The 15,069-nt window shown below is 59.4% G+C and overlaps 1 protein-coding gene across 1 annotated transcript in view; it reads left to right on the top strand.

Annotated features, from left to right (window-relative positions):
- CSPG4 (chondroitin sulfate proteoglycan 4) overlaps window positions 1-15,069 on the top strand; it is a 35,751-nt gene that overhangs the window by 7,425 nt on the left and 13,257 nt on the right. Inside the window, exons 2-3 of the mRNA XM_024761789.1 lie at window positions 11,501-11,664; window positions 13,151-15,060. Of these exons, the coding sequence (XP_024617557.1) occupies window positions 11,501-11,664; window positions 13,151-15,060 (2,074 nt within the window). The remainder of the gene's footprint in view (window positions 1-11,500; window positions 11,665-13,150; window positions 15,061-15,069) is intronic.

Genomic DNA, 15,069 nt, shown 5'->3' on the forward strand with positions numbered 1-15,069 from the left:
CCCAAGTCAAGATCCCAGTGTGGGGGCATCCTCGGCTTTCACCCCCAGAGAGGTAACCTTCTGAACAGACTATTGGGCAAAGACTGGTCAGCTCCCCAGATGTGTGCTAATAGAATCCAGGCTCCTGCCCCCGGCTGAGGCTCTATCTCTGGACATCTGGTGCCCATGTGCTTCCGGACACTCATCTGGAGCCCAGCTGAGCCTCTCCAGGGGCAGGTACTCAAATGGGAGCCCATCCTTCCAACTGTTGACAGCCCTGGGATAGAAGAGATATTGTAGGGACATGAGCCAAATGTGTAATGGCAGCCCTTGGGATACCTGGCCCTGCTGTGTGGCCTTGAGCAGACCTCTGTCCGTCTCTGGGCCTCTGGGTAGGATCTTCATTCTCCAAGGTCAGCTCTAAAATTCTGAGCTCAAGCCTCTTGGGAAAAGGACAAAGATCTCCGCTTCTATCCAGAGAGAGCTGGCTGCTTATCTGGGTCCACACAGCAAGGCAGGCTAGGCTCAGAACAGGGCTGAGAGGCGGCCCAGCCTGCCAGAGCTCTCTGGCATCAAGAAACCGTTTTCCTAAGTTGGCACGGAGCCCTGGGGCTCTCCTGGGATGAGAGCAGCGACTCCTCTCCACCCCCAGTTCCCCTCTTCCACCCCCAACCCCGGCCCCAGCCCCACCCTACCAAAAATAAACCCAGTCACCCCATCTTGTACCAGCCAGACCCACCCAGCCCCTCCAGAGCCAGTTGAGTCACTACTCAAAGCTGCTCCTTTTTTTAACTGTCTGAGTCACCCGTTGTGGCTGTAGCTCCATGACACATGCCCCAGGCTGTAGCCATCCCACAGCCCCCAACGGCACAACCAAGGGAGGGGAGGGGTCTGAATAGAGGCTGACAGCAGGTGTGAGCCCAGGCCATAGCCTCAGCCTGTAACTCCTCCAGGCCCGGGGAATTCACCTCCTAGCAAGTCAGAGCCCAGACCTGTCCCCAGCAGTCCTGGAACTGCCCTGCCCGCTCTGTCCAGGACAGTCCTTCCACGATCTTGGTGACAAAGCCCGTGTGCATCAGCTCTGCCCCCACAGCTTTGCTTTGCCTCCAAACGGACCTGGGCCTCCCAGCATTAGACTGCCGGAAACAGAGGGTCTCCAGGTCCTGGGGGTGGGAGGAGTATGCAAGGCGTGGCCTTCTTGGGTACAGGCCACAGAGATGCCTAATTCTTGCCCTTTCTCACCTGGATCCAACTGACCAGTCTGCCCAGAGCACTGTGAAGACTTTCTGTGGGACGGAACCCCCCACTTCAGATCTCCCCTTGCTTCCTCTATCTCCCCTCTCTATTCAGAGCGTCCGCTGGGCTGCAGATCTCTCTCCCCGGACCCCTGCCTGTCTCTGTGTCCTCACCAAGGCTGTCTCTCCATCTCTCTCTCCCCATCCCTGCGTCTCTCTCTCTGGCTGCCCTGTTCTCTTTCCTTTACCCAGTGCGCTGGCAGGCGGCACCCGCACCCCCAGAGGTCCTTCTCTGCCTCCCTCCTGTGCCTTGCAGACACATAACACACCCTCACCTCCGCCCATTCCCACAAAGGACTCTGGGCCCCAGGGGCCGATTCTGAGAGAAAATTTCCATCCTCCTCACCCAAGTCCCCTCCTTCCCCTGCCCCAAAGAGCAGGCTACATCCTGTCCCAGGGAATGTCAGGATCCCACAGGCACTTCCTTGGGGGCTGAGAAAGGGGGGCAGGGGGCCTGGGAATGGCTCCACCCCCAGCGCCTGCCTGAGCGGGAGCCTGCACAGCCTCAAACCCCATCCATCTCCTGTCTGTGGCTATGGCCTCCAGCTATAAATAGGTGTTCTGATTCTATTTTCTTTAAAAACAAGCACCAGACTGTCACCACAGGCCCAGAAAAGCTCTCCCTGGCTGGGGCAGTGCCCCACTCCGCCCCAGCCATTGTGTCCAGCCTCACCCCACCCCCGGCTGCAGGCACCAGGGCCCTGCAGGGCAGAGAAGGACTGAAAGAAGCTTGGAGGTAAGACAAGTGGGGGGCAGAGCTGGGGCAAGCTCCCAGGTGCAGCCCCTCACTGCTGGGTCAGCCAGGGAATGTGGCACCCCTCCTACCCTGTTGGGCCCCTCCCTCCTATCTTGCCATCTCCCGTCACCAGTCTTGTCCCTTTGAGGCTCACAGTGTTAACAGAGAGAGGTGACAGTCACACAACTCCCCAAGCCACGGTTGAGTCTCTTTGCACCCCAAATGCGGAGAAGGAGCTATGGGGAAGGGTGGGGGAGGACTTCTTCCCTGAAGGGGCATGAGGGCATTTCACAGGCAAAAAGGAAAGAAGAGCTTGCTGGGCAGAAGGCCCAGCCGGAGCGAAGGCCAGAATGGGGACCTGTTAGGTGTCCAGCGTCTGGTGAGGCTGGCACGTGGGGTGTTCAAAGGAGTGAACAGGAAAGCCTGGCGGGGCAGGGGCAAGGTCACCCAGCACCTTCAGTGCCACACCAGAGGGCAGGGGCTTGATGGTGGGGCACTGGGGAGCCATCTAAGGCATCCAGGCAAGGGAGGAGGATGGAGCACCTCAGTTTAGGTTAACTGTGACTGTACCTAGCAAAGGGAGGCAGCAAGGGATGGTGACCATGTGTCTTGTGGGATGGCACAGAGAAGCAAGAGGGGGAGACAGACTTGAAGGACAAGTAATGGAGCCGAATGGAGGGAACATTCGTTCATGGTCAGGAAGAGGGAGAGGGTCAGAGCAACTCTCAGGTTTCTGCCCAGCTGTGGGTGCGTGTGGGGCCTTCACTGGGTGGTGAGGAGGTTGGAGGAGAGATGATACTGAGTCTGGCTTGAGCGGGTGGGCTTGGGTTTGGGGGTTCCTATAGATGTTCCCGGTGTAGACGTCTAGGGGGCATTGACAGGCAGGCCCAGAGCCCTGGAGACTTGGTGCTTGAGACAGAGATATGGGTACGACAGCAAAGAGGCAGTGCCTGAGGTCAGGGGAGAAGAGGTCGGCTGGAGAGAGGGTGGCAGAAGTGGGGCACAGCTCGGTGAGTGCTGACGGACTGAAGGGGTCTGCGGAGTTGTCAGATGGGGGTACTAGGCAAGGAACTATTCCAAGAGGAGTCAGGCCTGCCCAGCAGTGGAGCGGGGGCCGGGGGATCTGGGGATCTCTGGCAGAAGCTGGTTAGCACAGAGGCCACCAGCAAGGACACTGTGGTGTCCTGGTCCACCCTCCTAGGCCAGGCACAGCACCCGTGCCAGGAACTTGCTCCTCTGCTTGGCTGCTGTGAGACAGCAATGCTGTTAGAAAATCCCTCCTATGGGGCAAATGTCACTACCATTTGATCCTTGCATTCCCGTAGGTGCTCACGTTTCACCTGTTGGTACCTGTGTATGGGCCTCCTGGATGGCAGATGCGCTGGCCCGGAGATACAGGCCCTGGGTCCTGTCCTTGAGAGCCTCCAGTCTAGCCAGGCCTGTGGCCTCTCAGGCCAGAGGTGGCTGTGCTGTACCCACTGTAGTGATCACACCTCCCCACCAGCCCCTTCCTGCTGGGCTGGGCTGGCCAGGGGCCAGGTGTGTGTGTGTGTGTGTGTGTGTTTGTGTGTTGGGGGGATGATCCCTGACCCAAGCCTCTGCTACCCCCAGTCTCCTGGATGTGGGACTTCTGTCTGTGGGGTCATCCCACTCCTCTTTCCTATATTTCAGATGGGGGAACTGAGGCACAGATGGCTGTGGCTTCGCCAAGGCACACAGCCCGTTGAACACAATCTGTGCCAAATTCGTCCAGGCTTCTGTCCAAACCCACAGTCATTGCTTCCACTATCCCCCATCCCAGCTCGCACACTCACTGTCTCCAAGGCCAGCCTGCCAGGCTGGGGGAAGCCCTGAGACACCTCCCCAGCAGCCCTGCCCTTAGCGGTTTCTCATCCCAGAGCGATGGGGAGACTTGGAGATGACCGACAGGCGTCCCACCTCTGGCTTCTGCCCAAGAGAGGGGCTGGCCCATCAGAGAGCAGGCTTCTCACCCTGGGCAGAGCCCACACCCTCTGCCTCTCCACCCTCATCTCTCACCTCCAAGACCCCCGTGGGCATGGGTAGCACTATCAGTGGTTTCTGGAATGTGCCATCTGCAGCCAGCCTTGAAGAAGGTCCCTCCCTGATCCGGCCGGCCCCAGACCAGACCCCATCCAGCCACACTGGGAAAGGCCAGCTGCCAAACCACCCATCAAAAGCAGATGCTTTCCCCTCCCTTCCTCACTCCCTCCCACCTCCACCCCCGACCCTGAGACAGGGGGCTGAGGACTGAGGATCGAGGACCGGAAAGGAAGGGGAAAAAGTGTGTCTTCCCAGGCAGGAGGCCAACTCTCACACCCTCCTCCCACTGGGGCCAGCCACAGATGCTCCACTTCCGATTCACAGGCAGCAACAAAACCCACCCCCACCCTCCCTGCTTCTGTGTGCACACACCCCTCCCTGAACCCACAGCACTCAGCTCTGCAGCCACACCCACAGGGGCTCGAATCCCAGCCTTGCAGCTGCTCATCTTTAGGCCCTAAAACAGATGACTGCTGTCTTTGCCCCTCAGTTTCCTCACCAGTAAAATGGGAGCAGCTTCACAAGGACCCTGTTGCAGTGGGGAACTGCAGACCCATGCCAGGCGAGGGTCCTTCACTCTGTTTCTTCCGTGCCAGGACCCCTCCCTCAGCCTGGGCCCACTGAGATGAGGATCCCACCTTGCTTCTGGGGCCAAGAAAGCCAGAAGGAATGGGATGTGGAAAAGGGCATAGAAATCCACTCAGCTGCCCTATAAGGAGGAAAATTATAAGGCAAGGAAAAGCCGCTCGGAATTGCTCCATGCCACAGCAGCCCCACTCTGGGGAGCAGCAGGGCCTCCACAAAGACTCCATTGAGGGCCCCGCTTCCTCCACACCCTTGCCCTCCAGGCTGGGTGGACTCTGGGCTGCTTCTTCCAGCAAAACCTCTCATTTTCCCTCCCACTTCCTCTGTGCCCCACGTGGCCCCAGGGTTGGAACATGTGGCTGGGATCCCAGGACACCAACCCTGCCCCTGTCGACGTCTGTGGACGAAGCTCAACATCTCCCACCCCACCTGTTCCCTGCTTCCTCTCCAGGGGTACTCACCTTCCAGAGGGGATCCCTGAATTGTAAATGTTCCCCAGTGTATGCCACTCAGCGTGGGTGGCCTCCAGATGCCTGGTTAGAGGACCAGTAGCTGAGACCAGTGACCAGGGTCAGGGCTCAGCCAATAGCTAAGGAAACTGTTGTCCTGCCCTGGCCTCCGTGGCCTTGCAAGGAACCAGAAAGGCAACCAAAGACGTCAAGTACCCCAAGAGTGAGTCTCAGGGCTCAAGAGTTCTTGGAGCGAGGAGGGATGGGGCCACCTTGACCCCAGTGAGGTCTTTGTAGTGTTGAGACGGGGAGGTGGTCAGACAGGGCCTGGCGTTCCTGCTCTCTGTTGAGACAGCTTTTGTCTCCCGAGAGGAAGGCTGCTTCTTTAAGTCCCATGTGATTTTGAGCTAACCTACCGATGTTCCTGTGACTGGCTCACAGGGCAGGAGAGGAGCAGGTGGTCGGTAGGCCTCTGGGTTATTCCCCGGTCTGGAATCAGTGGCTAGGAGAGCCAGCGCGGTGAGCACAGTGGGTCTGCAGGTGTGTGAGCCTCTCGCAGGCAGCCAGCCCTGGCAGGTAGTGAGCCATCTAGCCTTGGCTCTATGACCCCTGTGTCACCACCAAGGGCAGGTTATGTTGCCCCTTTGGTCTGACCTGAAGTCATCCCCGTAACTTTCCCCCGTTACCTGGTAACAGGCTTGGTGGAAGGGCATAGCTCGGTTTGGGAGGGCTGAGCCTTGGGGGGCTATGGAACACGCTGAGGGAGGGGCAGACACCTGAATAGATGCCGTGACCGCTTCTCCCTTGCCCCAGAGCCCAGGGAGGCAGGCGTGGCCAGGGAGTCATGGTCCAGTACCCAGAGCCAGACCGGGCCCACAGCACCAGATCCTCACCTGCCCACGCTCACCTCGACCCGCTGTGACGCGTGGCGCTGCCCTGCACTCATTCACACTCAGGCCCACACGCAGCCCACTGTGTCCGTTCAGGAGTCTGCAGTGTTCTGTGGGGCTGAGTTCTCATCTCTGAATATTTGCTTTCCCAGCCCTGAAATGGGCGGGAGCAGTCAGCCTCACCGGCAGTCCTGGGAGCTGAAGCTCTGGTTCTAAATCAGAGGGAACTTTGCACCCCACCCTCCTCAGGGGTCCTCTGGCTTGGCGGCAGAGTGCTGGTAAAGAAAAAGCAAGTCCCTTGGAGGCGTGAGAGGAGGGGATCAGGCCTGAGGTCCAGAGGACCTGGGTGATGGGACCAGAGCCCTGGGCCCATCCCTGCTCTCACACAGGGCCGGCATTCAGCCCGCAGGTGGGCCACTCACACACACACACACACACACACACACACACACACACACACACACGAGGGGAGACAGAGAGCCCTTCATCCCTGCCTTGGCCCTCCCGGAACATCCCCCCCCGCAGCTCCCCGTCAGACTCCCTCAGGGGGACTCTCCCAGCCTCACCACTGCCTACCCAGGGCCGGGATCTGGAACCAGGATCTGTCACCCCTGGTGCCAAACCCCAAGAGGCTACGGTGGGAAAGCCCAGCTTTGCCCCCTCCCTCCGCAGCTGGCTGGTGGGATGCCCCCTCCTCACTCTCCTCGATCCTGTACACAGCAGCAGGCTCACTGCCAACCTCCTGCCTTTTCTGTCTGTCTTGGTTTTTCCTCCCCCGTCTCCTTCCTCAGGCCTCCGTCTGGATCCCTGAGTTCAGTCTTTGTGGAGGAGGGGGTCTTTATTTCTCATTCTCACTTTTACTCTCTTTCTCAGGCTTTCTGTATCTCCCAGGTTAGTTCTCCTCTTGCATCCCCGTCGCTACATTATTATATTTGTGCGTGAATGAATGAATGAATAATGGTTCCCAAGTCTCTCCCCATCCGTCTCTCACCTCCTGCTCCGCCTCGGTACCACTGGATGTACCTTCCCCACATCCTCATGTCCAGGTCTCCCACCACCCACCCTTGACTGTGGGGCTGGGCACTTTCCAACGGCCATCCTGCCGGCAGCTCTGGGCTCCCAAACTTTCTGCCTTATAAAGTCAGGCAGCAGCAGAGACCCAGGAATGCGGCTGCTGCCCTTGACGCACGCACGCCGGCTCTGGGGCCGCCTGGCTGCTCCCAGGCGACCAAGAATGCGGTGGGAGGGAGCGCACAGAGATTGACTGCCTGGGGTGGGGTGCCCAGGCAGGCAGGGCTCCAACAGGTGGCAAGGCCAGGAGCTGCAGGCTTTCTGCTTCTCTCTGTCAGATTGCTTCTCCCCTGGAACCTCAGTTTGTCCGTCTGGTAAGTGGAAGCCAAGTACCCTACTGCAGGCAAGGGCCACAGAGAGCTCTGATGTTGTGGAACCCATCTCCAAGGAGTGAGGGTCCCAGGGCTGGGGAGGCAAGTCTGGCTCTCTGGACTGTTCTGGGGCAAGGGCGGTACTCCCAGTTACAGCCGGGATGGGACAGAGGAAAGAGGGGGGCCAAAGACCAAGAGAGGGAGAGAAGAGGAAACGCAGAGGCAGAGACAAGAGAGATGTGGGACAGAGACGGGGAGAGAGACAGACTGGCCAGCCCCAGGGGTTCTGAGGACCCAGAAGGAGCAGGGTCTGCAGCAACGCCAAGACTGGAAAGGCACTCATGCTTGAGACCCTGCCCCTGGCCTGCCTGGGAGGGAGTGGGGAGCCTGAGAGAGACCGAGAGGCCAAAATCCCGCTGATGGGCAGAGGGTTGAGCGCCATGATGGAAGTAAGCCTCGTGTTTGGGGTCCCCCAGGGACAGGGACCAGGTCCCCATTCATAAGCATCCTAGGAGTGGCCCAGGGAGCCAGGAGATGCCAGCATAACCCATGCTGTGCCAGAGGGTGGCTTGTTGGGGGACCTTGGCCTAGGCTTCATCCCCCTGTGTGAGAAAGGGCCACAGTGGGGATGGATACAGACTCTTTCTGTGCCCCCAGCCCTCCTCTCAGGAAGAGGGATGGAGAGCCCACCCTGGGCCCAGACAGCAGTGCCCTGTTCGTGGGCAGGAAGGGTGGGAAGCTGTGGGATTCTCCACCTTCAGCAAACCTCTCGGGTGGATGGGTGCCGGGTGGGAGGGGCTGCAACCCTCCAGGAACACACTGCCCCTTTCATGGAGCCAGGCGCAGCCAAAGTCATGGCGGGCGGGCACAGAGGGGCAGGACAGGCCTGGGCACAATCACTGCTCTGTCCTGGCAGCTCCCAGCCCACACGCATACACATGCACAAGCACACAGCCTTATGCAAACCCAAAATACACTCCCAGCAGCCACCCACACACTTGCACACACATGCAAGTACACATCTACACCCCCTGGACATTCAGCTGTGTATCCTCTTCCAGGCAGAGAAATCCATACCTGCAGCACTCGTCCTGACCCTCCTACTTGTCCCTCAGACCCTTTGGGGCATCCTGCCCGCCCCATGCCAAAGGCCTGGGGCCACCCAAGCAGTCCACACCATTAACCCTCCGCACACTCACGTTTGAGAGCAGACCCAGACCAGAAAGGGACCTCCAGGACTAATCCCCACAGACAGGAGGAGGAAAGAGTGGGAAGGAGTGCCCATTTTACAGAATGATGACACTGAGGCCTGAGTTGGGCCCCTTCTTCTGGCCCAGAGGGCAGCACACATAGCTGCTGCAGGCCTGAACTGGTGTTTTGATGAATCATGGGTCTTCTTGGCCCAGGAGAGTCAAGGACAGTTCTCCAGGCAGTAATGATGCCTCCTCTCTTCCCCCCACTGCCCTGGCAGCCCTCTCAGGCTGCTGAGCCTGGTGTGGCCCATGCTTCTTTTCTCTCTGTCTTCAACATTTCCAGAACTTGTATATCCCTGCCAGTCTCTTGTCCTTGCTTCCCTCTGAGACTGCCCATTTCCCTCCCTCTCTGCTCCTCTACACAACCCTCACCTCCCCCAGGAAGCCCTCCAGGATTGACTCCAAGCTCATGACTTCTTTATCCTGCATCCCCTCTCCATTTGAAGTCCCTCTCCAACTGTCCCCCTGCCCCCAGCCCAGAAAAGGGACTCTGGGTTCTTACAACTGCAGCCCATCAGAGACAGTAAGAGAGGCAGCAGAAGGAGACCAGGAGGTGGGGGGAGTGGCACTGTCAGAGTTTCCAAAATCCTGGCCAGCAAGGCCTCAGAGGCCTCCGTTGGGGCGAGGGGGCTGCCCGGCCTGCGCGCTCCCAGCAGCACAAGGCAGCTTGTGTGAGCCCTTTCCCGCCTGGCCCCGCAGGAAACAGCAGGGCTCAGCCCCTCAATGGGCCCATTCAGCCCCCAGCTCTCTGGAAAGAACCTCTGCTTCCTGTCACCCTCCCACTCTGGCCTGGAGAACCAGGCCTAACAGGCTGCTACTCTCCCCTGCTGGGAGGGTGCTGGAGGCAGGTGGTTCAGTAGTTAGAGACAGCCAGCTACTTAAGTTCCTGCCTGCTCCTCAGCTTGACTGTGCCCTGACAGGTTGACATCCACCTTTAGCAAAAGGGAGTGTGGGTGAGGGCTTGTGCTCACTCCCACACAGGGGAAGCAGTGGGCCCCCAACTCCTGCGTGGCAGGCAGGTAAATGTTTAGCAACAGACTCTCCTGGAGACAGGGAGCCCTGATTTGCAGTGTTTGCCTCTTTCCATGGTATAAATATTCTCACCGGGCAGCATCACCTGGCTTGCAAAATTCCTGAAAATGTAACAGTCAGCTCTTGCCAGCCGTTCTGAGTTCCTACGTGCCACCGTGGTGGCTCCATCCTACGGGGCCACCTGCCCCGACTCTTCGGCTGTGGCTGCCCTCAGTTCAGCGTGCTGCGTTGTGTCCTTAAGAATCGATGATCTTGCAGATAAAGCACCCCCGTAGGTGCCTGCCAGCTGCCAGTTCCCTGGTCTGTCCCTCACGGGCACCGAGGTGTCCTGGGCCTGCTGGGCTGTGTCCGCCCGAATGGTTTTGCAGTTCTCCTTTGATTCCTTTAGCTTCCCAGACAAGGCTCTGGTGTTGCCAGCAAGTGCTGGCCAGAGGGGATAAGTAGAAGGGATTTCAGCTCAACCCCGGGGGGGAGGAACATCATCCTTCTTGGACATCCCTCCGTCCCTCCAGGCTGCGTTAGCTGCCCTTAGGACATACAAGTCTGGGACCCTTCCAGTGGCTGATGCTACTTCTTCAGGTGCATGGCAGCTGGCTCAGGCTGCCCGGGGACCAGCATGTATATGGCTGGTGCCAGATCATTCCTATCAAGGCCATCAGCCTTTACTCACTCTCACCGGATTTAAGAGAAGCCCAAGGCGGGGGCGGGGGGGGTGAATCATCTCTGTAACCCATTCCCGTCTCCCCAGCCCTGGATGTCAAGTGGGGAGAGTCAACATTATATGTGGCGCTAAACTCCACAAAAGGAATGGACCAGAAATTGTGGCATCGGGTTAGAGGCCAAGGGAGGCTAATTCGGGGAAACTGCCTGGAGGGGGTGACAACTTCAAAAGAGGAGGTGTCCCTACCCAGGAACCCCTGACCCTGGGAAACCCCAAATATGACCACCTGTCTTGGGAGGCCCTCTGGCCTGCCCATCAGGCCGTCATCCCCTCCCAGGCCTTGTCTTCAGCCTCAGACCGAGGCTTGAAGAACTCAGCTCTTGTCATCCCTAGCTTCCTGGCCATGGTGGAAATAAAGGGGCCGGATCTGACCGCTCACCGGGGACCTTTAATAGCTAAGCAGCAGGAAGCAATACAGGGTGATGGAGGAAGTTTGGCCCGTTTTGGGTCCGGCACTGCACGTGGTCTCCATCTAGCCTCAGAGCCTTTGCTCTTTGATGGACTCAGGCCAACAAGCTGCCCCCCCTGACCCCCAGAGATGGCTGGGAGCATGGCCCAAGAGAGATGCAGGGATGGGTGGGTTGCCTGACTTACCACCACCAGAGCCCAGCTGTGGTCCCAGCCAACCCAGGGGCTAAACCATACGGGCGCTTAGGAGAAGGAATTTGAGCAGAGATCAGTTTGGGTAGAGGTGGTTCTCCTAGAGCTTCATTCCTGATGGTTTTGACCATCGGGCCAGGTGATCAGTCCAGGGGCCATTTCCGTTTGAGCCAGACCCAGGATGGAGATTCCTCTGGGGCCCAGGGGAAGAGAGCCAGAGCTGCCAGAGGCCTCTGGCCCCAGAAACCTCCGAGGAAGAGACCTGAGATGCTTGAAATGCTGGGTCTGGCCTCCTTCAGAGCCAGGGTCTGGGCTGGACACAAGGTGAGGCCATGCCTTCTGGTGCCAGGACCAAGCAGGTGCTGGGACCAGCTGAGGCCACGGGAGAGCGCCACATAGGAGAACCGTGAGGGTGTACCAGCATGCAATGCCCTCCCTGCAGCCCACCCGTCCACCCTGCAGCACCTCTCCTCCAGGCAAGGGGCTAAGCTTCACTACAGCTGTCTCTGTCACACAGCCTCCTTCTTCGGAGAGAACCACCTGGAGGTTCCTGTGGCCATGTCTCTGACTGACATAGACCTACAGCTGGAGTTTTCTACGTCCCAGCCCGAAGCCCTGCTTCTCCTGGCGGCAGGCCCGGCTGACTACCTCCTCCTGCAGCTCCACTCTGGACGCCTGCAGGTCAGTGACATCTCCCTGCTGGATTCCTTCTCTAGCTTTGAGTGGCCCCCAACCGGCTGTGTGACCTTGTGGGAGTCACTTTTGCCTTGAGGTCTCAAGTTCCCCACGGTGAGATGGACAGAAGCATCCCAGAAGGTGTGACTTCCTCGTGAACCAGCTCTGCCCTCCTGCCCTCTAGCCACACTTCTCACCACGACCCCTGGCCGGTCCTTTGTGTCCTGACCACCCTGGCTGCTTTCAGCTCCCTGCCGCCTTGTGGTCTCTCGCTTTTGCTCACTACACTCCCTCTGCCTGGTGCAAGCCTCACTCGTTCCCTGCACCTGCCTAACTCCAGCCTCTCCTTGAAGTCTCAGCATGGGTATCCCTTCCTCACCTGGACTGGGTCCCCTCTCCTGGGTTCCAGCACCCCCGTGCACTCCTCTGGCATAGCACCAATCACCCTGATTCACCACGGTCTGTCGATGATGGAACGACCAATACTGCCACAGCTTCCTCAGTTTTCTGTTTCATCTTTCAAGTCACCACAAGCTTTATTAGCGAAGAGTCTTCTGGCAAGGCTTCCCCCTAACCATGAAGAGTTTGAGAACATGAGGTCTTAGTCCAAACTTGGGGGAGCCATCTGCTTCCACACCCCAGGGGAGAGAGGCCTCTTGTCCTCTGAATCCCTCAGCTGCTTTCAGTCCATCTGATGCTGCCATTGCTTCTCACTGCCACAAGGTGTCACTGTTGAACATGGCCTGGTACAACCTAGCACTGATGCTCTTCCTCCCTGCCAGGTATATTGATGCCACACCCCTAGAAAGGTGCTCCATACGTGGACTCTCAAGGCCATATGTTCTTAGTGCTCTGCTCTTTCAGTTTCCATACCACCCATTTTACCATCTGGTTGTGGGAACACCACACCAGAGCCAGCTCTGGTGCCAGTGTCCTGAGGACAGAACCATGTCTCTCTTCTCTCCCCAAGGACCTCCCCTTGGACAGGTCAAAACACAGAGCATCTGATTGGGCTCCCCATTTCTGAACAGTGAGCCTGGCTGCCTCAGTGACCCCACGGTGTTTTGGTCTACTTAGGGGGACTCATCAGGGGATTCCCAGGTGCCCATTGTGCCAGGGGAAGAATCTTCCGTATTCCAAGGTGATTTTTCTAGCACCTCTCACCCAAGGAAAGAGGGGAGACATAAAAGAATCTAGGCTGAATCTCTAGGAAAGCATCTTGCTGTATGACAGGTCTGTGTGGGCAGGGACCACATCGGATTCACATCGGGGTCCCTTGAGCCCATCCAGGCCTGGCACAGAGATCACTTTGGTGAGTGTTTGGGGGATGCGTAAAGAGATGGCAGGAAAGGGAGAGGAGTGACGTGAGAAGCTTTTGTCCTAGGCCCTCTGCTCTGGGGACCCCAAGTGTGGGGGACCAGTTATGCTTTTACTGCAGAAGTGATGGATTCAGTGTGCCTCCCCCATCCCCCATTCCCCCGTCTCTCCTCAGGTCAGATTTATCCTGGGCCAGGAGGAGGTGAGGATGCAGACCCTGGCAGAGACACTGCTGAGCGACTCCATTCCCCACACTGTGGGGCTGACCGTGTCAGACAGCTGGGCCTTGTTGTCAGTCGATGGGCTCCTGAATGCCTCCGCCCAAGTCCAGCAGGCCCCCCTGGAGGTCCCCTATGGGCTCTTCCTGGGGGGCACCGGGAGCCTTGGCCTGCCCTACCTGAGCAGAGCCAGCCGACCCCTGCGGGGTTGCCTCCACACAGCCACCCTCAATGGCCGCAGCCTCCTTTGGCCACTGACCCCAGACGTGCCTGAGGGCTGTGCTGAGGAGTTCTCTGCCGGTGATGACGTGGCCATGGGCTTCTCTGGGCCCCACTCACTGGCTGCCTTCCCTGCCTGGGGCACTCGGGATGAAGGCACCCTGGAGTTTACACTCACCACACGGAGCCGGCAGGCGCCCCTGGCCTTCCAGGCAGGGGGCCAGCACGGGGACTTCATCTACGTGGACATATTTGAGGGCCACCTGCGGGCTGTGGTGGAGAAGGGCCAGGGTACTGTATTGCTCCACAACAGCGTGCCTGTGGCCGATGGGCAGCCCCACGAGGTCAGTGTCCACATGGATGCTCACAGGCTGGAAATCTCCGTGGACCAGTACCCCACACGTACTTCCAACCGTGGGGTCCTTAGCTACCTAGAGCCACGAGGCAGTCTCCTCCTTGGAGGGCTGGATGCAGAGGGCTCTCGTCATCTCCAGGAACACCGCCTGGGCCTGGCTGTCAACGTCTCCCTGAGGGGCTGCCTGGAGGATCTCAGCATCAACGGTCAGAGATGGGGGCTCCGGGAAGCCTTGCTGACTCGCGGCATGGAGGCTGGCTGCAGGCTGGAGGAGGAGGAGGAGGATGCCTACGGCCCATACGAAGCTTTCTCCACCCTGGCACCCGAGGCTTGGCCGGCCATGGAGCTGCCTGAGCCCTGCGCCCCTGAACCGGGGCTGCCTCCGATCTTTGCCAATTTCACCCAGCTGCTGACCGTCCGCCCCCTGGTGGTGGCCGAGGGCGGCACAGCCTGGCTGGAGTGGCGGCACGTGCAGCCCACGCTGGATCTGAGCGAGGCCGAGCTGCGCAAATCCCAGGTGCTGTTCAGCGTGAGCCGTGGGGCCCAACACGGCGAGCTGGAACTGGACATCCCGGGTGCCCAGGCACGGAAAATGTTCACCCTCCTGGACGTGGTGAACCGCAAGGCCCGCTTCGTCCACGATGGCTCCGAGGACACCTCCGACCAGCTCGTGCTTGAGGTGTCGGTGACGGCTCGGGGGCCCGTGCCCTCCTGCCTTCGGAGGGGCCAAACGTACATCCTGCCTATTCAGATAAACCCCGTCAACGACCCGCCCCGCGTCATCTTCCCGCACGGCAGGCACATGGTGATCCTGGAACACACTCAGAAGCTGCTGGGGCCGGAGGTCTTCCAGGCCGATGACCCAGACTCCGCCTGCGAGGGCCTCACCTTCCAGCTCCTCGGTGTCCCCGCCGGCCTCCCCGTGGAGCGCCAAGACCAGCCTGGGGAGCCAGCGACCGAGTTCTCCTGCCGGGAGCTGGATGCGGGCAGCCTGGTGTACGTCCACCGCGGCGGGCCCGCCCCGGACCTGACGTTCCGGGTCAGCGACGGGCTGCAAGCCAGCCCCCCGGTCACGCTGCAGGTGGTGGCCGTCCGGCCGGCCATTCAGGTCCGCCACAACACGGGGCTGCGCCTGGCCCAGGGCTCCACTGCACCTGTCTTGCCCTCCAACCTGTCGGTTGAGACAAATGCTGTGGGGCAGGATGTGAGCGTGCTCTTCCGACTCACCGGGGCCCTGCAGTTTGGGGAGCTGCAGAAGCAGGGGGCGGGCGGGGCGGAGGGCACCGAGTGGCGGGGCACACA

Source organism: Neophocaena asiaeorientalis, unplaced genomic scaffold, assembly GCF_003031525.2.
Source record: "Neophocaena asiaeorientalis asiaeorientalis breed wild unplaced genomic scaffold, Neophocaena_asiaeorientalis_V1.1 scaffold54, whole genome shotgun sequence".
Taxonomy (NCBI): Eukaryota; Metazoa; Chordata; class Mammalia; order Artiodactyla; family Phocoenidae; genus Neophocaena; species Neophocaena asiaeorientalis.